Raw genomic sequence first — 25,076 nt, forward strand, 5'->3', positions numbered from 1 at the left:
GCGGAGTCGGAGTCGGAGTCGATTTTAGAAACCCGAGCCGGAGTAGGGGTCGGAGTCACCGAAAATCTGTCGACTCCGCAGCCCTGCTAGGTCTGCGGAGTCGGAGTCGGGAGTTGGAGTCGGTCGGAGTCGACAATTCTGCCCGGAGTCGGAGTCGGAGTCGGAGTCGGAGTCGCCGAAAATCCATCGACTCCGCAGCCCTGCCATCAGCTGTCAATGATGGAGGGACGGAGCGACGTAAAATAATCCAAATATAGGACGTCTATCAAAGAACAATGTATTTTCAATGCAGTGCATTTGGAACATTGCTTGGCTAATCAATCTGCAACGCAGCTCAGCGCTGGTTCTCGACTTAAAACAGTTTGCACTTTGCGCCGCTACATGTTTACAAACGTCGGGAAGCATCGTGACAAAGTCGCGCTGGAAACACGAGGAATGGTTATGATTGCCCCCTCAAATCCCTCCCCATCCCACAAACACACACTTCCTGATTTCAGTCATAACACAACCAGCTCTCGTCCATCAAACCCAAAAGCACCGCCGACATCCGGGTCGGTAACTGGCACAGCCGTTGGCCGTCGCGCCCGGCCACCACCAGTTCCTCTGGTTGGCCGCGGCGGCACAGTGACGGCAGCCCCTCGCCACTGCGACGGCGAGCACCCGACATCCGGTCACGGCCGGCCCGGCTGCTTGGCGAACCGGTCAGCCAGCGTACCGGCCACCGTGGTGCGGCTGGTGGCGCGTCCGCGCCCGACGGCCGGCACTCGCACCTGGGCAGCCATCGGCCGCTCGCCCGGCACCCGCGTCCGCGTGGCAAGCGGCCGGCTGCGGCCCGCCAGACCGCCGCCGCCCGGCGCGCCCAGAGCCGGGAAGTCGGTCTCGGAGGGCGCGCCCAGCGCCGGGAAGTCGGCCTCGGAGCGCGCGGGCGGGGGCTGCTGCTGGCGGCCGGCGGTCCCCAGCGCCGGGAACTCCTGCTGGGAGACGCCCGTGGACATGGCGGCCGCCTGGCCGAGGGCGGCCGGGCGGCGCACCTTCGGCTGCTGCGCGGCCGCCGCGCCCCAGGCCGAGTCGTCCTCCGGCTCGGCGGCGCTCCAGCCGGAGAAGGGGCGCGCCTCGGGCACCGGTCCGATCGGAGTCTCCCAGTCGCCGCCGCGGAACGCCGAGCGGGTCGGCTGCAGCAATTTGTACTGGGTGGGCAGGTCGGGCTCCTTCTCCCGCGTCGGTTTGAACTGGATGCGGCCGCCGCCCTGCGCCATCGGCGTGTTCACCACCACGCCGGCGTCGTTCTTGGACTGCGGCACGTGCCGGCCGGGGATCAGCTCGACGCCGAACGGACCGGCCACCCGGTCCAGCACGGCGAACGCCTGCCGGCGCGCCTTGGCCAGCATGCAGTACATGGGGTTGTCGATGTCCTGGTGGAAGCCGCACGCCAGGTCGGTGAAGTAGTCAAAGTGTCCGCGCGAGATGAGGTCGCTGCAGTGCGTCTCCAGCTGCGGCTCGCCGGCCGCGTTGAACAGCTCGTAAACGAGCCGTTCCAGCGGGTAGACACGGAAGGGACTGGCGCGCCGGTCGGCCGAGCGCACGTGCAGCCAGTCGAGCGCGCCCTCCGTCTCGGGAAGGTCGGGGCCGCTCGTGAACACGGGCGGGTAGTCATCCAGCTCATCCTGCGGGTTGATGAAGTTCTTCAGCCGGATCCAGACACCGGGCATGCTGCGCTCCGAGTCTGGGTGGCCCAGCGGCACCTTGTGCGTCGCCTCCGATATGTCCAAACACCTGGAGCGATACCCAGTCGGGATGGCGTCCGGCTCGATGATGTAGGAGCACGAGCGCAGCACGCCGTCGGCGATCGTCCACTCGGCCAGAGCGACCTCGCACGGGATGTACTCGGCCTGCTTACCGTGGTCCGTGTAGCAGTGCAGCGAGATGTACAGGTTGTAGAACTTGACGTTCAGCAGCGGCACGCCGTTGCTGCGATCGTGCACGATACTGTGCACGTGACGGATCATGTTATCCTTTTTCATTCGTCGCTCGTCCTCCTCGGCGGCGATCTGGGACAGCGGAACGCCGCGGTCGTCAAACTTGCGCGTCAGGTCCAGCTTGGCCTTCTCCTTCTCAATCTTAGCCATATTTTTGTACTTTTGACGGTCAAACTCAGAGAGTGCATTGAAGTGGGGAAACAGGTAGTCAACTACTTCCTTCTTAGAGTTGAAGTGTATCCCCTGTCGTCGAAGGATTGGTTCTTGCTCACGCATGTACATGGAGAAGGGATTGATTTGAGGCTTTTTGGGAGGCATTTTCCTCTCTATGGCTTCTTGCCTTGGCAGCTCAGTGTCCCTGGTTACCTGCAACATATAAATAATGCAATTGTCACTTTAAGTACATGAAAGTGACGGCCACACAACAAGCATCTCTTGTGCAGGAGCACATTTAGTGTCAGAAATATAAACTACCGGAATGCCCTGCCATCAGACACTGTCACTGCTGAGTTGCTGTACTCATTCAAGGTGCGGACTGCGGGCGACTGGACCAGCACTGGTCGAGTGTCAGGTTTGACATCCATACCCTCCACTTTCTGATAATGCTTTTCACTCGATACGAGTGGGATCAATAGACCAATAGCCTCTTCTCCCGATGGCCAAATAACTAAATAAGGATCAATTCAATATTCCCTAAAAAATAGACATTAAATATTAAACTTTACCCCACTGCCACTGAGAAGTTAAAAGCCTGCAGGTCAGAGAAATGATCGAACCGAACGAATCGCATAAAAATTGTGTACCTCACCAAAGTATATCAAGGCAAGTATATGAAAACTTTACTTCCCAACGGCACCATCCGATCCCAAGCAAACACGAAACACAAACACGCGCTGGTATATGTCAAGTTTAGGTCCTAACTACAATTGTGACACTGTTGATACGAATATGAAACAGCAAAATTTTTAGGTTTTAGGTTAGGTTAGGTTGTAGGTTTGTAGGTTTTAGGTTGTAGGTAGGTAGGTTTGTAGGTTAGGTTAGGTTAGGGTAGGTTTGTAGGTTGTAGGTTGGTAGGTTACAGGTAAGTAGGTAAGGTTAGGTCAGGTTTGATTATGTTTTTTTCTTTTATTTGCGAGACATATGGGTATCATTTTTGGATTCAGGATGTCAAATAATGTTATAATATGAAAAATTTATCAATGAAATCTTCTTAGGACTTAAACTTGCACTTTTACCCATGCGCTGCGGTATCACGCTTATTTTATTATTATTATTTTTTTTTTTTGATGATGGAATCAAGCAAAGAATCAAGATGGAATCAAGGCAAAGATATGGGCTCATATTAGCATCCTACTCGAATGATTATTTAGTGACGTCAATGATACAGAGTGTCCTTCCGTAAAACGGTTCTTTTCATTGGCTTACGATTGTAAGCTGACTAATTACTTTAGAAAACCTATTACGTCATTGGAACCCAATAATTTTCAGACGAAAGTAGCGCTGCAAAGGACTTAGAATGAAACTGCTATTCGTGTTCATTTTCCTCATGAGCAAATAAAGAGGATGAAAGGTGCTAATCAATGCTAAGTGCTAAGAAGGATTCTAGGTTTAGACCGCCCTGCAAATTAAAATTCACTGCTCTTACTTGTAATTTAATTTCCCTTTGTAAGTTAGTATGTATAATTCTGCTGTTGAGGCGCTCAAAATTTTATTTATCTGGTTTACATAAAAGTCGATTAACAGTTATTTATGAGTTTGCACCTTTTCTTTCCTAGCCAAGTAAGCTGCTCCAGGACCAATTGAACACACTCTTGTAACCTTCCTGTGACCGTGATGTTTGTTGAGAGGTGTTGAGCAATTGCTCTGCTGTTGTGTAATCGAGTGTCCGATAAGATAAGTTAGGAGAAGGGGGATTTACCTTGCGTTCGATTCAAAGTGCCTTTACTGACTATAAGCTAAACTCAAAGGGGTTTTGATCCGTTATAAAGCTATGACTGTCAAAGGACTTCCCTTCTTTGCGGTTGGAAAGGTCGTGAAAGGTTTTGGAAGAGGATCAAAAGAGCTGGGCATACCGACAGGTAGGCGGCTACAAAGTACCAGGCTATTTGTTGGAAAGTTTATAGGCCATTAGGCATGCATTTAGCGAGATAAATATATTGGTTCATGCTTCAGCTGATCTGTTCAAAACAGAAGACCAAATTAAGCAGCTGAAGTTCGGGCAGGTATTTTTGTACGTGCCCAGGTAACCAGAATAAGAACTGCACTATAATCACTGTATCAGTATGCCATTGGATGCTAGTGTTAACTTAAACTTCATATTTGTTTCAGCTAATTTCCCAGAAGCTGTTGTTGAACGGCTTCCAGCTGCAGTCGGCACTGGGGTATACTTTGGCTATGCCAGGGTTGACGAAGGGCCTGTGCACAACATGGTAATGAGCATTGGCTGGAACCCATTCTACAAGAATGATAAAAAATCCATGGTAAGGTGAAGGATACAAAACTTCTGCTCAGATGCTGTGTTGTAGCTTATTACAATGTTGATGTTGATAAAGGATTTTCACAAACTAACTATGGACTTTGAGTGTGTGCTGCGATTTGCCAATTGCTTAACATTTCTTATTATTTTCAGGAAACTCACATTTTGCACAAGTTTGACAAGGATTTTTATGGTTCTACGCTGCGGATCTGCATTGTGGGATTCATCAGGCCTGAGGAGAATTTCAAGTCACTTGGTAGGTTTAAAGCTTTTTTAATTCCCCCCATTTTTGCCATAAGAAGTAGGTTATCATATGTTATGCATGCTTGATAGAAGTTCATGTGTTGTTTTTGCTTCATTGTCTCCATTTTCCCACTCAATTTATTGTAGGATGCATATTCTGTTTTTCTTCCTCACAGGTCTCACACCTATTGACATTCCTTTGCAGAGCAATCAATGGTTGAGTGTGCCTAGCATTACCTATATCGTTTCTCAGTTATTTTCAATATTGATTGAAATGTCAAGGTTTTGACGTTTCAATCAATATTGAAAATAACTTTTGATTGTATTACATGGCACAGCTGTCTTGTATCAATTGTCACTGACATACATTTTTTTATTCTCAGCCATGTTCCTGGCCCCAGATTTCCTTCTTTCCATCTCCGCGCCCTCTGTGAGTGTGCCAGTCACCGTGACTGTATGCTCCGTGGGGCGCGATGACGCGGCACCCACTCCCTCCCCGTCCTACCCTCCACACTTGGTGACGGTGACGGCGCGTTTTCCAGAGGCGCTGATTCGCGCCATCAATGACGACATTGAGATGGCGCGCGAGCTCTGCGCGCGCCCCGAGCACGCGGCGCTGGCCAAGGCCGACTTCTTCTACCAGACCGGGGACGGCACGGAGGGCGACTCAGACGGGCCGGGCGGCAGCTCGGTGGGCCGAGTGGAGCGCAGCGGCAGCGACACCAGCATAGACCACTGACCCCCCGAGCAGCTGGCGCGCGCTAGACATGGAACATCGGCACGGCACGGGTAGCGGGTGAACGGCGCCCGGGGATGACTCGACTACGAGATGGGCCAACGACCAAAACAGAGCCGGCAATACGGAAACTCGTACGGATTGCGGTAGACTTTTGCTTTAAACCGAGCTGAGCTATTGCAGTATTAGGGCTGTAGTACATAGTCAATATTATTTATATGGGAACTGGTGACGTAGGTTTTCCCAGTTTGCCTTTTGGGGAGATAGCTAGTGGGCACTGAACTCATTAACGATTGTGAATTATCATGTCATATTAAACTATAGAGAGGATTGGTTCAAAGACGGCACATTACTTTCTGTAGTGCCCGCTGTCCATAGTTTGTACTTACGGCGTTCGGCAGTCATTCTCTGCCCAGTTCACACATATTTATCCAAAGTCCGGCATGTACTTCATTCGCTGTCACCTGTTGGCGACGGTGCCATTTCAGAAATTTGTTTACACCGCTCAATCAACAAACGGTGACTTTGTGCACTCTTACTGGTGCCCGTTGTCTGTGTCTTCACCCGAGAAGCTGTGCGGGTCTCATAACCCACCTGGGCCGCCATGTCGTATATGGCCGACGGTGCCTTGTCGGTGAGCCCACGGCGACCTCACACGGTGCACAAAGCGCACTCCAGACGCCTTCTCTCCGACGGACGTGGCACCATTTCGACTTCGGCCACTTCAGGGCGCTGCTTTCCGGTCTCCGGCAGACCAGATGTGATTGTTCAGACGCAACGACCCTGGCGGGGAGGCTGCTGACAGCCTGACCTGTCGAGGATATGGTGGAGAGATTATACTATGTACTTACGACTCACCAATGGCCGCCGACCCACTGAGAAGTGGCTGTCCGGTAGTTCGTGTTCAGATCGACTCTTTGCTGGTGACGCGTGTCGTAGGCAACTGAGGTGATCGAGTAGTGTCTTCAGTTCGAGGGTTTTATGTGCAGCACACAATTGACCAGAAATCATTGCATGCGAACAAAATCGTGACCTTCACCTGTTGACAAGGGTTGAGTGTATCGGTGCTGTTCTGCCGGTGAGTTCAGCGTTCAACCGCTCCGGGCTGACGTTCGGGCAGCGATCGCGTTCTGATCTTCAGTTAATGGCTGTAGTGTTTGCAATGGTGTGCAATAGATATACCATGGATGAAGTATTCCTGGATAGGACACTCCCTATTCCCCAACACTAGCGCCGGCGACCAAGCGGCCGCCCTGGTGGCGGAGCTCCGAAACATCGGCGGCGAGTGCGCCGGCGGCCGCCGCACCGTCTTGCGTGCTAAAAACGCGGTAATGGAGGGCGAAATTAGCGAACTTAAGCTCATAAGACACAATTTCAGACACTTTAAACACAATTTTTAGTCCTTTCTTATAATTATTATGGCTCCATTTAGTCACTATCACATACGGAATCATTACCTGATGCCCATAAACTGAGCCGGTATTCTTGACTTGCCGATGCAATTTATCATCAAATATCATCGTTCCTCGGCAGTCAAACAAGTTCCTATTGATGATTTAATACAAATATCAACTTATTTTCATGTTATCGCATAAAACTTAACTTTATTCCAACATTGGCTCTTCGGCTGTAATCACGAACCCTCACTTGTCAGCAGAATTTAAGCAACTTCTTAAATCAAAACTGGGAAAAGAATATTTCCATGACATTCCTCAATTCCTGTTCTACCTGGTTCACAAAAATTTTCATCAAAATCGGTTATAGGTAAGTAATAAACGACAAAAATATACAAAAAGACACGCTCCGCCCATAGCCCGCAATGCTAAAATGGCGCCAGCGCCCTCGCCGTCGGGAAATCCGGCGCCGCCGCCGGGTGGTCGGAAAATCGGCGGAGTGTCCGATCCAGGAATACCTAATCCATGGATATACAATGTTTACCCAAGGGCCGTCTTTACTGAGTGAACGACTGGACGCATGAGACTAGCTGTGCCGGGGCGAACCAAGGGCTGGCATGCTGGGCAGAGACCTGGATTTTCCTTCGATGGAGCGAATTATTCACAAAATTAAGCTGAACACCAGTCAAATAACTTCTCGCAAGCTAATGACACTCTTTGTATTGCTTTGATTCTTACTGCCATGGAAAGGAGTAGTAAAGTAATCTTGATGGAAAGGACGGAAGATACGAAACACATGCGCGGAAGATAACGCTGCTATGCGATTCGTTAATTATAGTGACGTCATAAGACCAAATGTCAAGCCTTTTGAAGCCTATCCTTGATGCTATTGTTTCTCACGCATATTTACGTCTGGACAACGAGTTGCGGGGAAAAGTGCTGATTTTGTTGCAGTTTTAGGAGCCGGTGATTAGGCTGGATTTTTGGGTTACTTTTTCGTTCCGATTAATGTATTTCATTGTGTTTGGCTTTTGAATATTTTAGTTCTTTCAGATAAATATTACTTGCCTTACAACTTTTGTAAAAACGTTTCATTTTTTATAAGCCGACGTTCAGAGTCCTAAAAATACATCAGCACTACAATCATTGTAAACAAACAGGAGCACCACTTGGCGCTGTTCCAAGGCCATTTTTTAGTGTATTTGGTGGTTTTCTTACTCTTGTACGTCGTTTTGTTGGATATTTTGAATATTGACTTATATCATATTTAAGAAGCATGTTGACTGAAAACAATCCGAAGTATCCAGGAGGCTGACAGAGCTCCTGACTCCTGAGCAATATCAATATCAAGTTGAACAAGTTATGAAATTTTGGTTGATAAACGCAAGGTGATCGGGCTCATATATCAGCAAGAAAAAGTAAAATTTAAAGAGCTTATTGGCCAAAAACAAGCTATAATATTGCAGACCTTGGAGCAATACCTACTGAAGAGCACGCTGAGCAGCTGATCATGCCAGAAAATGTTGACTGATGAGCGCATATTTATGTATTGGTATGGATATTGAATGATAACTTACAACAGCAAGATAAATTAGTGCTAACTTTCAAGTTAAAAATCTAGAATGAATGGACTTGGGCAGCTTAGATGTGTCATGCTATGCAGATTGTAATGTGCATCAGGTACTCAGTGTCTGGCAAATGAAACATGCGATCATTCCATTGCTACTGGAGGAGAAAGCTTGGATCACTAAATCCACTTTATGTTGATTTTGATGTTAATCATCACTGTATTTCTTGAAAAAAGATTGTAGTAGAATTGTCAATGTGACAATCCATGCAACGATGTGATCATATAATGTGTTCATAGTCATTCGTGATAGTGATTATTGGTCCAATATACAATGGCAAAGCTCTCAGTCTCAGCGTTTCTTCCTGTGGATGGCCAGCAGTGACTCAGAGCTTAGAAGTATTAGTTTTCTTCACAGGGCTGGGATAAAAAGTACTGAGGGTAATCTTCCACCAAGGAACTCTACTTTGACATGGTATGAGATGTAGGCACAAGTAGGTAGGTGCTTAGTTCTTATAGTCAGTAGTTGTGTATGTTTAGTCGGGTTAGCTTAGATTAGATTGTTAGTTTTTTAATTTGCCAAGTGTCCATAAAAATGTGACCTGAGCAATGAGCATACTCCTGACTAACCTGACAGCTGACCTAACCTCAATCATCACACATATTTGCAGCCTACCCAAGACCTGCATAGCAGTAGGCAGTAGCACCCAGTTATAGGTAGGTACTCACCCTAACTCAATCTTACCTGCTAACCTTCAACTTGCCAAAAGTTAGCTCACATTGCCAAGCTGCATCCAGGGAAACAGTCAACTGAGGAACTGGCTCATTGGGTGGCTGGTGTGAGTCTGTGCACTTAAAGTGTTTCTTCTCTGAAGCTGCTCTGCACTGCTGTATCATGTCATGTTAGATGCTCAGAAAATGTGGGAAATGATTACTAAGCTACTTTAGTGCTTTGTTAATGCTCGAGACATGAACAAGTACAGATCCTGCAGGGTACAGCTGTGAGTTAGGTGCTAGGTGAGTATGTTATGTGAATGTGCTGTTCCCTGTTTGACCATAGTAAGCATACAAACAAGCACAGGGTCACAGTTATATTCAATCTCCACATAAACATACAACAAAACGGCCATATGGCCTAACTCCGAACACACCACAGATAACTTAAGCCTTTGCAGGCACAAAAATGTTTTGATTAACAGGACAGGTATACAATATATCCTCTGCCCTTGGGGGATCTTGCTGCCAAGTTGAGGTACGATGACTTAACTTCTGGATTGATCAACCTTTTCTTAGCCACTGCTTATATACGAGAAAGACCAAATGCTTGTTTGTTTTGATTTACAGGACATGTATACAATATATCCTCTGTCCTTGGGGGATCTTGCTGCCAAGTTGAGGTACGATGACTGAACTTCAGGATTGATCAACCTTTTCTTAGCCACTGCTTATATACGAGAAAGACCAAATGCTTGTTTGTAAACTGCGTTGAAAATTTAATGATCCACCTTCAATTCTGACATGAAGACACAAGAAGAAATAGTTCCCTCTCCTTTTGGAATACACAAAGCAAAATATTTAATAAATTTTAGTGGATGGACAAGAGCAATTAGCATAACTTCCCCTCAAGTTAACTTCTGGCACTGATGAATTACACACTGACGCTTATTCGCTTCATATTTTGTAACAAACGCGCTAAAACTGCAATATAACAGCACTATATGCTTCTTGACAAAATACAATAGAAGTAAAAATTTAGCCCTGATGGCATTCATTCTTGGTGGAAACGTAATTACAAAATATTTTGTAGTAACTATTAAATTCCAGCCGAAAACAGTCCACGGTTTAAAAAAGAATCATTCCAATGACGGTCCATTCTTGCGGTCCTGAAATCGCCACTATTTCCGGCCTTTCCAACGCAACTCGTTGTCCAGACGTAAATATGCGTTTCTCACGGGCGAAATCGGCGCAGTGCGATTTTAAAAATTTATTGTGTTTGGTAGGTGCTTTTATTTTGAATTTGCGATTTTTGTACGCTCTACAAAAAACAACGGTGAAATAAAGTAATCTTGGGTGAAAGTGCTTGTGATATGTCATTGCTTTCATAGGGTTCCAATTACCGTGCACGGGAAACAAAGGCCGCAAAGGCCTTTCAGTTTGCGGTGGCCGGCGGCTACAACTTGAACTCGCCATTGCACGCCACGCAGTGGTATATTCAGCGTAAATTCATATTGGAAGGTAACTGCGGCAAGGCAAAATGTTCACTTGGCTCCACATACATTTTTCAGGTTTTGAATAGGTATTTCTCACATTTTGAGCTTAGAGGTTTCATTGTAATCATGTCTATTGTCATAGTTTTGATCTAACGTGCTGTATTTCAGGAACGTCGGGTCCTCACCATGTCTGTGATGTTTGCGCCGCCCGCCCCCGGGCAGCAGCAGAGGGGTGGCCGACCTCCACCCACTGCCCAGCAAATTCAGAAGGTGTGAGAAAGCATCAATTTCTGCCAATATCACCCGGGCTCTTTGATTTGCCAAATTTGAGACCTTATATTTGAAAGTATATTGCGCAATAATTATGATAAGCTTTTTAGATAAAATGCTTTTATCATGATCATTGTGAGCCAATGCTTCATTTCACAGTTTGTTGATGATTACTAGCATGTGGTTAATGACACCTATGATTTTCACAGCCTAATTTTCACTGATTCTTGGGCTGTATGTTTCAGCTGCTGGATGAGAACAGCCAGCTGATCCAGACAATCCAGGAGTGTCAGAACAAGGGGAAGATGCAGGAGGTGCATCAGTACCAGCAGCTGCTGCACCGCAACCTGGTCTACCTGGCCTCCATCGCTGACTCGTCACAGAACATCCAGAGCCTGCTACCCGTGAGTGGCCATTAACACAGGGTACATCTTCCTCTTCACAGCACTCTGTGGGTTCACTTGGCTTAAACTGTCCAGCCAGCCTTTACAGAAGATAGCCAGAGGGGACTGAAATCTGATTATGCACCAAACAGGAGCCCAGTTGGACATGAAATGTGCCTCAAGCTGGCTCCCATATGGTGCCCTAAACATATTACACAGACAGTGCTTTGATAGGGCAGTGTATGGGAAGTGCTAGAATATATTTGTATGCTCATGCAGTTGCAGCTGATTTTGAAAGTTTTGACCCATTTTTTGGATACAATGAAGCCTGAAGGAGAAACTTTTTGGCATTAACTTGTGTTTGTTTTACCTCAAAGCTATTTTGGCCCTCACTCCTTGCTGATTTAATGTTGAAGCATACTGAACATCAGCTGATAAAACTTAAACCTCAAATGATTATATGGATGGATTGACAAAGCTGGAGCTTACAGTTTGCACATTATTACGCAAAACACGCAAACCCGCAAAAAACGCACGCAGAAAACGCATAGTGTAGCCAGGCTGCCGAACCAAAGTGATGGACTGCGGGAAGTTTTTACCGCTGTGTCAGTGCGTTGTGCTTGAGGAGCTTGTGGTGCACCGTGCAAGGCTCAGAAAACCGGCGATTGTGACTTGTGAAATGACGTTGGGGGAGAGGGGGGGATTCGCTTAGTTTTGGGGTTTAGTGTTTTTGAGGAAATCGGGGACACGCATTCAGAGGCGGTATGCATATACCTTCTAGTGGGGGCATAGGTTCACGACGATACAGCATGTAAATTGTGAACGAGTTTCGGGAAAATTATAGATCGTGATTTTTTAACCAGTAACTTGTTTAAATCTAATGCACCTCCAATATGATTTAGATTGAGCCTGACTACGATCGATTTGGTTCCCGGTAGGCAGTGCTGTTCAATTCAAGTTTACAATCTCCATGTGTTCAGTTGTCGATCTTGTATGGGTCACTGTCCTCTAAGCTCCGCTCACAGCATTTCAGCGGCCGGTATAGACTGTCTCCCCAGCTGCTGTGCGTTCCCTGCCCTCCGTCCGTACGCTCACGGTGCTCTGTGTTGCAGCCGCCGCAGCCGCCGGGCGCCCAGCCGGGGGTGTCGCCGGCAGAGGGGGGCGGCCAGCGCGCGCCGCAGTACGCCGCCGGCTACCCGCCGCCGGCCGGCGGCATGATGGCCGGCCGACACCAGGGCCAGTACCGGCCGCAGCAGGCCGGCTACCCGCCGCAGGGGCAGCAGGCCTACCCGCCGCAGCAGGTCAGTACCGCTCCGGAACAAACGGGAACTATACTGACACAGGGACAGTACCGGCCCGGAACAAACGGGAACTCAGTACTGACACAGGGCCAGTACCCGCCGCAGCAGGTCAGTACCGCTCCGCAACAAACGGGAACTATACTGACACAGGGCCAGTACCGGCCGCAGGGACAGCAGGCCTACCCGCCGCAGCAGGTCAGTACCGCTCCGGAACAACGGGAACTGTACTGACACAGGGCCAGTACCCGCCGCAGCAGGTCAGTACCGCTCCGCAACAACGGGAACTGTACTGACACAGGGCCAGTACCGGCCGCAGGGACAGCAGGCCTACCCGCCGCAGCAGGTCAGTACCGCTCCGCAACAACGGGAACTGTACTGACACAGGGCCAGTACCGGCCGCAGCAGGTCAGTACCGCTCCGCAACAACGGGAACTGTACTGACACAGGGCCAGTACCGGCCGCAGCAGGTCAGTACCTACCGCTCCGGAACAAACGGGAACTGTAACGACACAGGGCCAGTACCGCTCCGAAACAACGGGAACTGTACTGACACAGGGCCAGTACCGGCCGCAGGGACAGCAGGCCTACCCGCCGCAGCAGGTCAGTACCGCGGCTCCGGATAGGACGGTACCGCTCCTGTGACTGCATTAGCCGCAGTAGCTTCAAATGCAGGTCGCAGCAGGACTTTGCCGATCTCGGATGGGCAGCAAAAGCTCAGTAGATCAGTACCGCTAAAAAAGAACATGGAAGCAGCCTGCGGGTCGGTGCAGACTTCAGCATCTGATGGGGGCGAACCAGCACACGACGCTGTCTGCGTCCAGCTTAGGCGGCGGTCGGATTTGTACTCGCCTCACTAATAGCAATGTAGTCAGCTTATATTGTATGTTTCCGGACCACGGTTATTTGTTAGTGGTCAACATGTACGTACATTCAGCATATTGTTGGGCGTCGCAATCGTAGCGTCTTCCAGTGGGTACACTTGGCGTGGTTTCTGACTGGCGGCTGCCCGGCAGGGCTACGGCTACGGTGGCCAGGCGGGCGGCTACGGCTCCGGCTACCAGGCCGGCTACCAGGGCCAGCAGATGTACGGCTACGGCCAGACGGCGCCGGCGGCCGGCCAGCAGCCGCCCGGCGCGCAGTACGGCCAGTACGGCCAGCAGCCGCCCGGCCAGCCGGCCGCCTACTACGGACAGCACGGCTACCAGCACCAGCCGGGCGGCGGCTACCAGTACCCGGCGGCCAGCGCGGCCGGCCGGCCCGACCAGGCGCGACACGCCGCGCCGCCGCAGCCGCAGCCGCAGGCTCAGCAGCCGCCGCAGCAGCAACAGCAACAGCAGCCTCAGTCTCAGCAGGCGCAGCAGCAGCAGCCGGGAGCCCAGCAGCACCCGCAGCAGCAACAGGGTCCGCAGCCGTCTCCTCAGCAGCAACAGCAGCAGCAGCAGCAGCAGCCAGGACAACATCCTCAGCAGCAACAGCCAGGGCAACACCCTCAACAGCAGCAGCAGCAGCATCCACAGCAGCAACAGCAACAACAGCCTGGACAACATCCTCAGCAACAGCAGCACCCACAACAGCAGCAGCCTGGACAGCACCCACAGCAACAGCAGCCAGGACAGCACCCACAGCAACAGCAGCAGCAGCAGCAGCCAGGGCAGCACCCACAGCAGCAACAGCAGCAGCCAGGACAGCACCCGCAGCAGCCGCCCCACTCTCAGGCTCAGCCCCCGCAGCAGCCGTCTCCCGCTGCGCAGCAGTCTCCACAGCAGCAGCAGCAGGCCCAGCCGCCCCAGCCGTCGCCGCAGCAGTCTCAGCCTCCGCAGCAAACCCCGCAGCAACACCAGCCTCCGCAGCAGCAGCAGCAGCAGCCCCCACCCCAGCAGCAGCAGCAGGCCCCGCCGCAGCAGCCGCCGGCACCGCCTCAGTCGGCTCCGCAGCAGGCGCAGCCGTCTCCGCAGCCGCCGCAGGCCGCCACCTCTCCCCACCCGCCGGTGCGCAGCCCGCAGCAGCCGCCGCCGCAGCCGAGTCCGCAGCCGGCCGCTCAGCAGCAGCCGCCGCAGCAGCAGGGCTCGCCGCAGTCTGCGCTGCCACCGGCGTCTACCCCACAGCCCCAGCCGCGCCCGGTGGCCACTCCGAGCCCGACAATGGCCTCTGCGCCGAGCCCGCATCTGCCGGCTCCCTACCCGCCCGGCCAGCGCTCTGCCTCGCCGTACCAGCAGGGTTACCCGGGCCCGTACCCGGGCCAGCCGGCGCCCGGACAGCACTACCCGGCGGCGGCGCACGGTGCGCCGGCTCCCTACCCGCCGGCCTCCCAGCCGCCGTACACGGCCACCAGCCAGCCGGCTCCGGCCGCCGGCGGGCCCGGCCCGGCGCCGTACCCGACCAGCTCACAGGCGGGTCACGCGGCCGGCTCCCCGTACCCGGCCAGCAGCCAGCCGGCGGCCCACTCGGCGCCGGCCGGCGGCCCGGCCGTCTCCAGCGCGGCGCCGGCGCCCTACCCTGCCGCCTCGGCGGCGCACGTGGCCGGCGCCGGCGGCCAGTACGCGGTCAGCGGCGGCCAGGCGCCCTACAGCGCCGCCGGCGGCGCCCACTACCAGCCGGCGTACGCGCCGCCGGTGGCGGCCGGCGGCCAGCCGGGCCAGGCATACCACTACTCGGGCCCGCCGCAGGGCCAGTACCCGCCGCACGCGCCGTACTCGTACCCGCCGGCGGCGCAGCAGTACCCGGGGTACCACCACCAGCAGTACCAGTACCGGCCGGCGGCCCCGGGCGCGCCGCCGGCCGGCCAGCCCGGCCAGTACGGCTACCCGCCGTACCAGCACTGAGCGGCGGCGGAGCAGACAGCGACCGACACCACCACTCGCCGTGAACAGGTGTGTACGGCCGGTTCATCCGCCGGGGAGTGGAGTGAGGGCTCTGTCTGAGGGTTTGAGAGCGGACAGTGGCGGTGGCGGCCGGGGACGCGCGCGGATGGTCGCTCAGTTGGGCGCGTCTCCCTGGTGGCCCGTCTCCAGCCGGGACTTGGCTCCTATGGAAGTCGGAGACCCCGCCTGTGAGCCGGCGATGCCAGAGGTGTGTAGGGATGAGTTTTGATAGCAGTCCAACGCGGACTTGCGTAGATGCATGGAATGATAGCGGTAATTTTAAGGTCTGTCTCACTTTTCATTCGGACGGTCTTCATTTGAGGTTTTTTTATGCCATGCTGGCGTGTGGCCGTTTTGGCGTGCCTGCTTTTGCTTTTTGTAAATGGCTGAATGTTTCGTACCTATTTTCGACGGATTTCTCGGTTGCTGGGTTGATGAGCTGTAGAGTTAGAGAGGGTCGGTGTCTGTGGAATCCATCGGTAAGGGCGTAGCGCGATCTATTTCACTCATTCTGAACACGTTTTCGGTAAGATGCAGTACCATGTTTGACAGCTCAGTGCAAGTGGTGTCCCGCAATGTCCGGTTCAAATTCTGGCAGCCTTCGGAAACTGGTATCCAAATTGTGCCGGCTGTCATCATTACTTGTCACCACGCAGTTTACACATAGATGTATTGTCCGTAATAAATAGAGGTCGAACACAATGTCTAGTCAGGCACTGAACAACATAACACGATATGGCCGTCAACAGCAATGATTGGCCAGTTCTAGCACTCTAGTTACAGAGCGGGGCTGTCCCCCGACGCTAAGCGGCAGCCCGCTCAGATCTATTGTCTCTCAATAATAACCAACATTCCTCTCACTTCTAATCTCAGTCGCACAATCTCACTGTTTGGCTCGCTGTGTACGACCGTACCTATGTGACATCTCGGAATTGTTCGCTGTGGCACGGCCGGGGATGACCCCAGGAAAGTGTCTCGGTGCGTCACTGGCTAAAATTCTCCTCACCAGCGTCACTCCGTCACATCACCGTCACATTAGCCAGCGTCATCGCTTGGCCGCGTCACTATCACTCGGTCACGTCACGGCGCGCGTTACGCCTCAGCCTCGACGGCCGGCAGCGGCTCAGTGTCTTTGAACGAGGCCATGCTGGTCTCCATCCAGTACTGGTTGGCAGCCAGCGTGTCGAAGGCGCGGGCGGGGGCGGGGGCGGCCGGCCGGGCGCACTGCTGCCGCCCGGAGACTCCGACCAGCCGCCAGACGCCCGATCCGGAGCGGCACAGCAGCGGGGCGCCGGGCAGCTCCGCCGACTGCGGGCACAGACAGTCGGGATAGGGTCAGTGCGGGGTTCAACGGCACAGCAGCGGGGCGCCGGGCAGCTCCGCCGACTGAGGGCACAGGGCGGGTCAGAACAGTGCAGCACGGGCTAGAGACAGGTCAGCCGAGGCACATAACGGTAAAACGCCGGGCACAGACAGGTCAGCACAGGGCACAGTTAACAGGACAAGGAAGCCATCTGCACAGAATACAAACTGAGATTACGTCGTACGAGGCTGAGCACGAAATGCTTGAGAGTGCATAACATTCTGAGTGATTTTGTTTGAGATGACTCGGCTGTATTCTCACCTGGCAGAGGTGGTCTGTGCGCGGTGAGACGGCGGTCACCGTGACCGGCTCCGTCTCGTTAGAGGAGTCCGGCCGGCTGAGGTTCACCGTCAGGGGAACGTACCGCAGCTGCCCGTCTGAGGAGGGTCAGAGGAGCGCGGTGTCAGTGGGCTGGCAGTGGGGGAGCTCAGAGGGATGAGACTCGTGGGAATGCCGTGCTATAAGTTCGCTGACTAAAAAATATTTCCAACTACAAACTTCCAACTACCAAAAGACTACCATTAAAAACAGCTACCATTCTGATTCTGATTCTGATTCTGATTCTACCAGTGTTATCCCGTAGTAACTCTACCCTATCCCTTTCCCCGTCCGTGCGGTGCGCCCAGCTAGTCCCAGTCTTTCCACCTCGTCCGTTGTCCGACGTTCTCGCCCAGTCTCAACCCTTCAGCCCCGTCCACGTGCGGCCCTCTCACCTGTGCTGTTCCAGCCGAGTGTGAAGCAGGGTCCGAGCGGTCCGCCCTCGGCCGCTCCTGTCTCGGCGGCACAGACCGGTCGCACCTGGTCAGAATCCTCTGTGGGCCGTGCCAGTCGCAGCAGCGTCACCCCGCTGCCCTTGACGGGAGAGCGCACCATGCCCGAGATGCGGCGACGCTGCAGGTGCGGCGGCGAGCTGCCGGAGCGGGCCGAGCCGAGCACGGCGCGCCACCGGGTCCGTGGCCGGCTGCGGGGGGAGGGGAGAGTCAGTGGGCAACAGGGCCACCAGGGAGGGAGCTGGTCAGTGGGCTCCCTCCCACCTACCTAGGAAGGACCCACCTACCAGGTCTGAGAGTTGAGACGGAGTAGTTGGGACTGCTCAGTCCTTACAGAGACATGTGGCCTGCGTAGAGTGTACTGACCCTTTGAAGCAGTCGGCGGCCAAGACCAACCACTGGTTGTGGATCAGGGGGGCCTGTGTAGAGTGTACTGACCCTTTGAAGCAGTCGGCGGCCGAGACCAGCCATTGGTTGTGGATCAGGGGGGCCTGTGTAGAGTGTACTGACCCTTTGAAGCAGTCGGCGGCCGAGACCAGCCACTGGTTGTGGATCAGGGTGGCCTGTGTGGAGTGTACTGACCCTTTGAAGCAGTCGGCGGCCGAGACCAGCCACTGGTTGTGGATCAGAGTGGCGTCACAGAGATGATGGCCGTCCCGCACCAGGCGCGCCTGCCACGGGAAGTCTGCGGCTGCAGCGGGCGCAGTGCGCTTCTTCTGCAGTGGAGTCTGACCGGGCGCCAGGCCGCACTCTGTCGACACACAGTCACAGTCACAGTCACAACTCACATTATCCTGTGATGGAGTCTGACCAGCCACATCTACTGGGTCTTATTTCGGGGACACGGCCATTCGGCCAATCGCAGACTTCAGTCACAATATGGCTCTCAGCATTTCCAGTCTTACTGGACAAACAAGTCGGCTCTGCGCGTGACACAATGCTGGACGTCAGAGTTAGATCGGTGCCATCAACTGGAAACGTGAGAAAGTGGGCCGGAAATACTACAGTTCTCGTAAACCTTCCGCGCATGTGACGTCAGAGATTGAACAAACCGATACCGTCTCCACATTACGCGAATCTGCTTTCCGGGATCGTGATAATATGTAGTCACGATTCGAGCCACATTCGAGCCCTTGTAAACAGGACAGCTGGCACGACTCCACTCTTACGATGGTCCAGTGATCACAATGGAAGGCCATCGTGGGCGTTTCACGGTCAGGGAGCAATCACAATCGAAGGTAGTATGGACTGGACAGATCAGGGGAAGGGGTGGGGGGAGGTGTCACGGCACGGTGCACCACGTGACTTCCTAGACGGTGAATGGAGGCTCCAGGAACTCGGTGAATTTACAGCAATGACCAATTATTGTTCCCTCGTGTAACCCACTGGTGCCATTTGGTCAAGCATGTGGGACGACAAATGCATCCAAAGGAAAAACGGGAAGTAGAACGAGTTCCCCACGAATCCAACAAAATATCCGTTCCCTGATGCCCCATTTTCTATCAAAATACGTAAGTCACGTTGGATTTATATGACTCAGTCAGAGTCGAGGCGAGCTACGGTGGGCTTTAACCGTGTGACAGGCCTGCAGAGGATGGCATTCCACAGACCTAGCTCGGAGCAGCGGACAAACACGCCCTGCTCGGAGGGACAGTCGGCCGGCTGGAACGTGCTGGCGCCCTGTGAGAGGCCGCGCAGCTGCACGAACGCGGCCGTCGAGTTGGCCGTCTCATCCTCTCCCTCCTCCTCCTCTGCCACCGGCCGCGACTCCACCAGCTCCGTCTTTCTGCGGACGCGGAACAGAGGGAGATGACTCGAGTGTCGGGAATTGGATACGGAATGCGTCAGGTCGGCCACTGAGTGTTGATACCGACAGTTTGCAAATGGTATCAGCAGATGAACACACTCAGTATATGTGCACCAACATACTACCCTCATATCATGTGAGCTCACAATCCCATCTGCATAAAAATGATCAAGGAGATTACACAATACAGTGCCAATATGAAATCCCTCTCCGGCCGATACCTGCGCGCGTCTCCCCGCTGTATACCTGTAGGAGAGCAGGGCGCAGGCGGTGCTGAGGTTGGCCAGCGGCCCGGCCGGGACGGTGTCGGCCCCCGCGGTTTCGTTGGTCGTTCCGGCGCAGATGTAGTGCTGCCGGCCCCAGCCGTTATAGGTGAGGAAGCCCTGCACGGAGCCGGGCCGGGCAGCGTCTGTCGTCGGCTCGGCGGCGTCCAGACTCACTGTGGAGGATACATATAATGGGAGTGGATGCAGAGGGACACGGAACGAGATAAACAGCGCAATTGGGGAGTGAATCACAGAAAAGCCACCTAGAGATCGGAGATAAAATTGTAGGGAACGGCATGTAGCACTAACACCACTTCGGAGACTGCAATAGAGTATGTAGCACTTACACCACATTGGAGACTGCAACAATGTATGCAATGCTAACACGGTGGAGACTGCAATAACCTATGTAACCCTAACTCATTGGAGACTGCAATAACGCATGTAACGCTAACTCCACAGTAGAGACTGCAATACTATATGTAACAGTAACACCACAGTGGAAACTGCAATAATGTATGTAACGCTAACTCATTGGAGACTGCAATAACGTAAGTATCGCTAACACCAGGACATTACAATAACGTATGAAACCACTAATACCGTAGACTGCAACAGCGTATGTAGCACTAACACCACAGTGGTGACTGCAGTAACGTTTGTATCGCTAACACCAAATTAGAGACTTCAATACCGTATGTAATAATAACACCAAAATGACGACTGCAGTAACGTATGTAACGCTAACACAGTGGAGACTGCACAGCCACACTAGCACAGCCAAGGACACTAGCACAGCCTGGAGACTGCAATAATGTATGCAACACTTTCACCACAGTGGATACTGTGATAACGTAGGTAACACACCACGGTGGAGACTACAATAACGGTACGTAACACCTCCACAGTTGGAGACTGCAATAAAGTAAATAACACTAGCACCACAATCACCGTTCCGTGCTTCTATCCTCAGGATACAGAAATCCTTCTCCTCCACACCGCAACCCCCTCCGGGCTGGACAGGCAACTTTATCTCATGCGGGCTGCTCCCTTGGAGCGGCACCGCTGCTCCCGAGGGAGCGCACCCCGTAGCCGGGTGCAGTGAGTACCTTGGGGCTGGGTGGCCTGTCCTCTGGACGGGCTCAGCCCCGGTGACTCACTACTTAGGGTGCCTGCCCAGACCAATGTCTCCCCCTACATCCTATCATCCTCCCGGCTCTGAAATGGTCTCATTGGACCAAAAGGGCCTAACCCAACAAAACAAACAAACAAACAGCACCACACTGGAGACTGCAATAACGTATGTGACAGTAACACCACAGTGGAGACTACAATTACGCATTTAACACTAACACCACAGGAGAGACTGCAATATAATGTACATACATAGTACTAGCACCACAGTGGAGACTGCAATAATGTATGCGACACAAACTCAGCAGAGACTGCAACGCTGCTGGTAGCGCTAACACCGCAGTGGAGACTACCATTCAGCAGCGTACCCCAGCGGATAACACTCAGTAGCTGCGGTCTCTCAGGCCCGACTTCCCCTGTTCCATCTATCCCACAATACCCACCCGTCTGTCCCACAGTACCCACCCGTCTGTCCCGTGGTACCCATCCCCTCTGTACTCACGGCAGCCTCGCTCGTCTCCTGCCAGCGCGCAGTCGGCCTGTCCGTCGCAGAGCGCCGCGGCCGGCACACAGCTGCGCTCGCCGGCACACCTCACCAGGCCCGGAGGACAGGCCGGGCAGGCGGCCTCGTCACTAGCGTCCGGGCAGTCGACCACGCCGTCACAGACCCGGTCCGCCCGGCCGGCCAGCTCCAGCTCCCGGACACAGCCTGCGGGGGTCAGAGGTCACAGGTCAGAAGATGGGTAGAAGTCAGAGGTCAGGGAGGTCAAACTTTCCGACATTGAAGGTCTTCCAGAAGAGATAAAGAAAAAAATGGTTGAAAATCAGCAAGGTCGAGACGTAAGGTCGAGGTCAGCAGCGAAAGAAAAAGCAAGAAGCAAAAAATAATCAAGGTCTGTCAGCTCAACCGGTAAACTAACGCAACTAGAACAAGGTTCAGTCAAGAGTGTCAAGTGACAGTCGTCGTCGGGAAGTGTCCTAAAATACATGAAGACAAACAGCGGATGACTGACTGACTGACTGACTGACTGACTGACTGACTGACTGACTGACTGACCGACCGACTGACTGACTGATGGACTGTGTCAGCGGCTGTACCCACCGGGCCTGGAGAGGCACTGCTGCTCGCCGCGCGCCGGGAAGTTGTCGCAGAGCAGCCGGTCGGCGAACTGGGACGGCAGCCGGGCGTTGCACTGCGAGTAGAAGTCGTGGCAGAAGTCGCGACAGGGCAGCACCAGCTGGTCGGACAGGCAGGCGGGCTGCAGCAGCTGACAGACGAAATCGTGCGCCAGACGGAAGCACTCCGAGTCGACCACCTCCCTGTCGACGGAGAGATGGCACAGGTCAGATGGGAGCGGTCAGATGACAGGGTCAGATGACAGATATCAGCGGTGGGGATGTCAGATGGGGGTCAGAAAAATGAGGTCGGAGAGAAGGGTTCAGCAGTAGGAGTCAGATAGCAGGCCAGCGGTAGCAGTCACATTTGGGCAGAAGGGAGGTCAACGGTTTGGCTTAAACGACAAGTCATCGTCGGAGGCAAGGGTAGGGTCATAATACGGTCATGTCAAAGGCCAGTGGAAGAAAATAGTGCAAGTAAGAGGCAAATTTTAGGTTAGATGGTAATTTGGCGACAAAGGTCATGCGAGGAAAAAGGTGAAACACGAAAGACAAAAAGCTGAATGGAGAAACGGAACAGCGGGGTCTAAATGCAGCAAGAAATGCAGAACGTGTGCAATTAGAGCTGGTGCGAGACTTCCGGCCGGCCTGTTATTCACCGTGGCGAGAGTGAATTGGCTTTATTACGTCTCTGAGAGCGTTCCAGCCGCCGAGAGCCGGCTGCGCGTTTTGCAATCCAAACAGCGCTCCGGCCGGCCGGCATTGTGTCACGCGCTCGGTGCGGCTCGGAACGTGACCCGGCGAGTTCGGCGCGCCGTCCGCGGCCGCCGCGAAAGCGTGACGGCCGATCAGCCGTGACCCGAGGTCAGAGGAGGCTGTGTTAGCGGGCCGAGGCGGCAGAGACGGCCGGCCGGTCACACCCGGCTGAAAGGAGCCGCTCGGCGCGGGTAGAACTCACCGGAACGAGATCAGGTGCTCGTCGATCTCGCGCAGGTCGACGTGTCCGAGCACGTTCGGGTACGAGGTCATGTTGTAGGGCATGTGGGCGCAGAAGGAGACCTCGAGGGGCTCGCACTGGCGCGGCTGCGGCGTGGCGGGCTCGGCGAGCTCGGCGGGCCGCGGCGTGGTCGGCTCCTCGGCCGGCGGGTCCGGCGGCAGCGACTCCATCACACCCACACGCTCTGTGGGCGGACAAAAATGAGTTATACATATCCAGAATCATTACTTCTTAAGCACTTTACACCGAATTAAGCGGTCGCCATTATAACCGGATCGACCAGTAGTCAGTACGACACGAAAAGGATAAGGTGCGGATAGATAAGTTTTAAAGAACATTAAATAAATGTGACGGGCAAAAAAAAAAACATCAAACTTTGGCGCCTTGACAATCTTCTGAACGGTATCTTGGCTGACCGAGACGATCTCACCAAGTCATCCTTTATCATGAGGCTATCGTGGTCGGTCTCTCACCCTGAATCATGAGGCTATCGTGGTCGATCTCGTATTGGCTCAGCACGCGGCCCTGCCTCAGCTCCTCTGCCAGGATGATGTACAAATCCCCGGCGTCCACCGGGATCTTCCGCGTGTCCAAGCGCACGTTAAAGTGGACGATGAGGTCCTCCTCCGGGTGGCTGTGGACAAATCGCAAAATTATCGATCAGCTGAGCATTAAAATCTTACGGCGTGACGACCGACACTCAGTGGTTCCACTCACCAGGTTACAATGAGGCTACTCGGTCACGGGTTATGACCGTATCGATATATGCATGACTTATTGAACGGGTCGTCAAAGGACATCGCAATAAGTATGCCCCTATCATATAATGATTGGTCCCGTCTGCTTCCATCATGAGATGAGAAATCGTATGTGCAATCCACTACAGCAGTGAAGCGTGAACGTCACGGCGATCTTCACTGGAGAGATCCGGGAACCGCGAGATACGGGAGGCGGTCGGCCGGCCGGCAGTGGTGGAGGGTGTCTATTAGTTTATTGGCCGTGAAGAGCGGCGATAAGACACACTCCGTGAGCCGGTTGCGCGAGCACGGCTTTTCTCTCTCCGGCTTGTTCTCAGCTCAGCCGACTGGTCAGTGTGCCGTGACTTATCAGCTTTCACCGATTATTGCCATCTTAAACCGGTGCGAGTGAGGAATAAATTACTCGCTACAGTAATTGATTAGGAAAATAAATATGCCGACTATAAAGTATAGCACCGTAAAACAGCACATTAATTAACTAATAATTCCATTCCATGTCCACCCACTATTCGAGCATAAGCCAAATAAAAACAGTTAGTAGGATCGCCACAAATATAAACGTTTTAAGCGTTTATGGCACGTGCAACACGAAGACACAAGAGTTGATGTGTGGCTTGTGGACGAAAAAGATCGCTGCCTTTGTGTTCGGCTGTAAAAACAAGCCTTACAGCTCAAGTTATTTTTAATCTAGAAGAAACGACTCGGTGAAATTCCCTGTGCAGCCCGTGTTTCACCGCCCACATTGTTTCTGCACCTCGGTGACAGGCGCCGTTCCGCCGTGGTGACACGTGTCCCTTCCCGTGCACTGTGTCACCGTGCCACCACCGGCCGCCAATTAGCACCTGTCCGGAGCCGCCGCCCGGAAGCCACCCTTGCAGCCAGTCATGTACCGGTGCCGTCCGCCGGTTTCTCAGTGGCGACCTCCACCCTGTGACCAACACTCTCTCTCCGCCGCCCGCCCCGACATTACGTGGTGTGATTAATGACACAAAGTGTGTCCGACACCGCACCACACTCCGAGCAGGTCGGCAGAGCGGGCCGATCAGAGGGATGTCCCCACTGTCATTTGTCATCGTGTCTTTGGCGAGAGGGATCAGCAGATGACAAATGAGAGAACCATTACGGTCGGGTGTGTTAGCTAGGTCTCCGTGCTTAACGAGATAGGTTAGAAAGGAAAAGTGAATCGAAATGATTATTGTTTTTATGTGTAACAGTAAGTCATTTTTTTGCAGTGTTTGTTCGATAAATGGGTTTCTTATTTTCTATAAAAAAACTAGGAATGCTGGTTACACATTACGAAGAATCCCACTTCTTTAACATGATTGCGTAAGTTCGAAAAAAATATCAAGGTAAACTAAATTCTCGAACGTGGTTGCATACGGTGTTAGTCAGTAGTTGGTGGCTCTGCTCCGCAGTATACATGAACATAAACAGCAAACATTAACCTT

At 53.1% G+C, this 25,076-nt stretch overlaps 4 protein-coding genes across 11 annotated transcripts in view; 2 read left to right on the plus strand and 2 right to left on the minus strand.

Annotated features, from left to right (window-relative positions):
* Positions 1 to 261: 261 nt before the first annotated feature.
* On the minus strand, positions 262 to 7,388 carry LOC122383050 (protein maelstrom homolog). 5 transcript variants are annotated; one of them, XM_043369143.1, is made up of 3 exons: positions 3,212 to 3,238; positions 2,780 to 2,869; positions 262 to 2,342 (listed from the first exon to the last, which is right to left on the minus strand). In XM_043369143.1, the coding sequence occupies exon 3, from the start codon at positions 2,292 to 2,294 to the stop codon at positions 672 to 674; it is 1,623 nt and encodes a 540-aa protein (XP_043225078.1). In that variant the 5' UTR covers positions 2,295 to 2,342; positions 2,780 to 2,869; positions 3,212 to 3,238; the 3' UTR covers positions 262 to 671. The 5 variants fall into 5 exon arrangements, with proteins under 5 accessions (XP_043225078.1, XP_043225079.1, XP_043225080.1 ...); XM_043369144.1 differs by lacking the exons at positions 2,780 to 2,869; positions 3,212 to 3,238 and adding an exon at positions 7,370 to 7,388; XM_043369145.1 differs by lacking the exon at positions 2,780 to 2,869 and having other exon boundaries at positions 3,212 to 3,303.
* LOC122383051 (riboflavin kinase-like) lies at positions 2,927 to 7,374 on the plus strand. Its single transcript, XM_043369148.1, has 4 exons — positions 2,927 to 4,054; positions 4,305 to 4,456; positions 4,606 to 4,708; positions 5,238 to 7,374. Exons 1-4 carry the CDS (start codon positions 3,967 to 3,969, stop codon positions 5,432 to 5,434), a joined length of 540 nt encoding a protein of 179 aa, XP_043225083.1. The 5' UTR covers positions 2,927 to 3,966; the 3' UTR covers positions 5,435 to 7,374.
* A 3,400-nt stretch (positions 7,389 to 10,788) lies between the features above and the next one.
* Positions 10,789 to 15,378, plus strand: LOC122383031 (glutenin, high molecular weight subunit PW212-like). The gene is made up of 6 exons (XM_043369087.1): positions 10,789 to 10,872; positions 11,118 to 11,276; positions 12,368 to 12,556; positions 13,570 to 13,784; positions 13,872 to 15,003; positions 15,151 to 15,378. Exons 1-6 carry the CDS (start codon positions 10,789 to 10,791, stop codon positions 15,376 to 15,378), a joined length of 2,007 nt encoding a protein of 668 aa, XP_043225022.1.
* Positions 15,379 to 16,073: 695 nt separating this feature from the next.
* Positions 16,074 to 25,076, minus strand: part of LOC122383042 (atrial natriuretic peptide-converting enzyme-like) — a 44,124-nt gene continuing 35,121 nt past the window's right edge. For all 4 annotated transcript variants that reach the window (XM_043369123.1, XM_043369122.1, XM_043369124.1 and 1 more), the window contains exons 5-14: positions 23,344 to 23,504; positions 22,832 to 23,054; positions 21,860 to 22,077; positions 21,260 to 21,466; positions 19,604 to 19,796; positions 19,161 to 19,336; positions 18,133 to 18,301; positions 17,494 to 17,741; positions 17,042 to 17,157; positions 16,074 to 16,725 (exon numbers count right to left, since the gene is read on the minus strand). In XM_043369123.1, coding sequence (XP_043225058.1) covers positions 16,510 to 16,725; positions 17,042 to 17,157; positions 17,494 to 17,741; positions 18,133 to 18,301; positions 19,161 to 19,336; positions 19,604 to 19,796; positions 21,260 to 21,466; positions 21,860 to 22,077; positions 22,832 to 23,054; positions 23,344 to 23,504 — 1,927 coding nt within the window. In that variant the 3' untranslated portion in view covers positions 16,074 to 16,509. The remainder of the gene's footprint in view (positions 16,726 to 17,041; positions 17,158 to 17,493; positions 17,742 to 18,132; positions 18,302 to 19,160; positions 19,337 to 19,603; positions 19,797 to 21,259; positions 21,467 to 21,859; positions 22,078 to 22,831; positions 23,055 to 23,343; positions 23,505 to 25,076) is intronic.

Source organism: Amphibalanus amphitrite, unplaced genomic scaffold, assembly GCF_019059575.1.
Source record: "Amphibalanus amphitrite isolate SeventyFive unplaced genomic scaffold, NRLGWU_Aamphi_draft 000153F_arrow, whole genome shotgun sequence".
Lineage (NCBI taxonomy): Eukaryota > Metazoa > Arthropoda > Thecostraca > Balanomorpha > Balanidae > Amphibalanus > Amphibalanus amphitrite.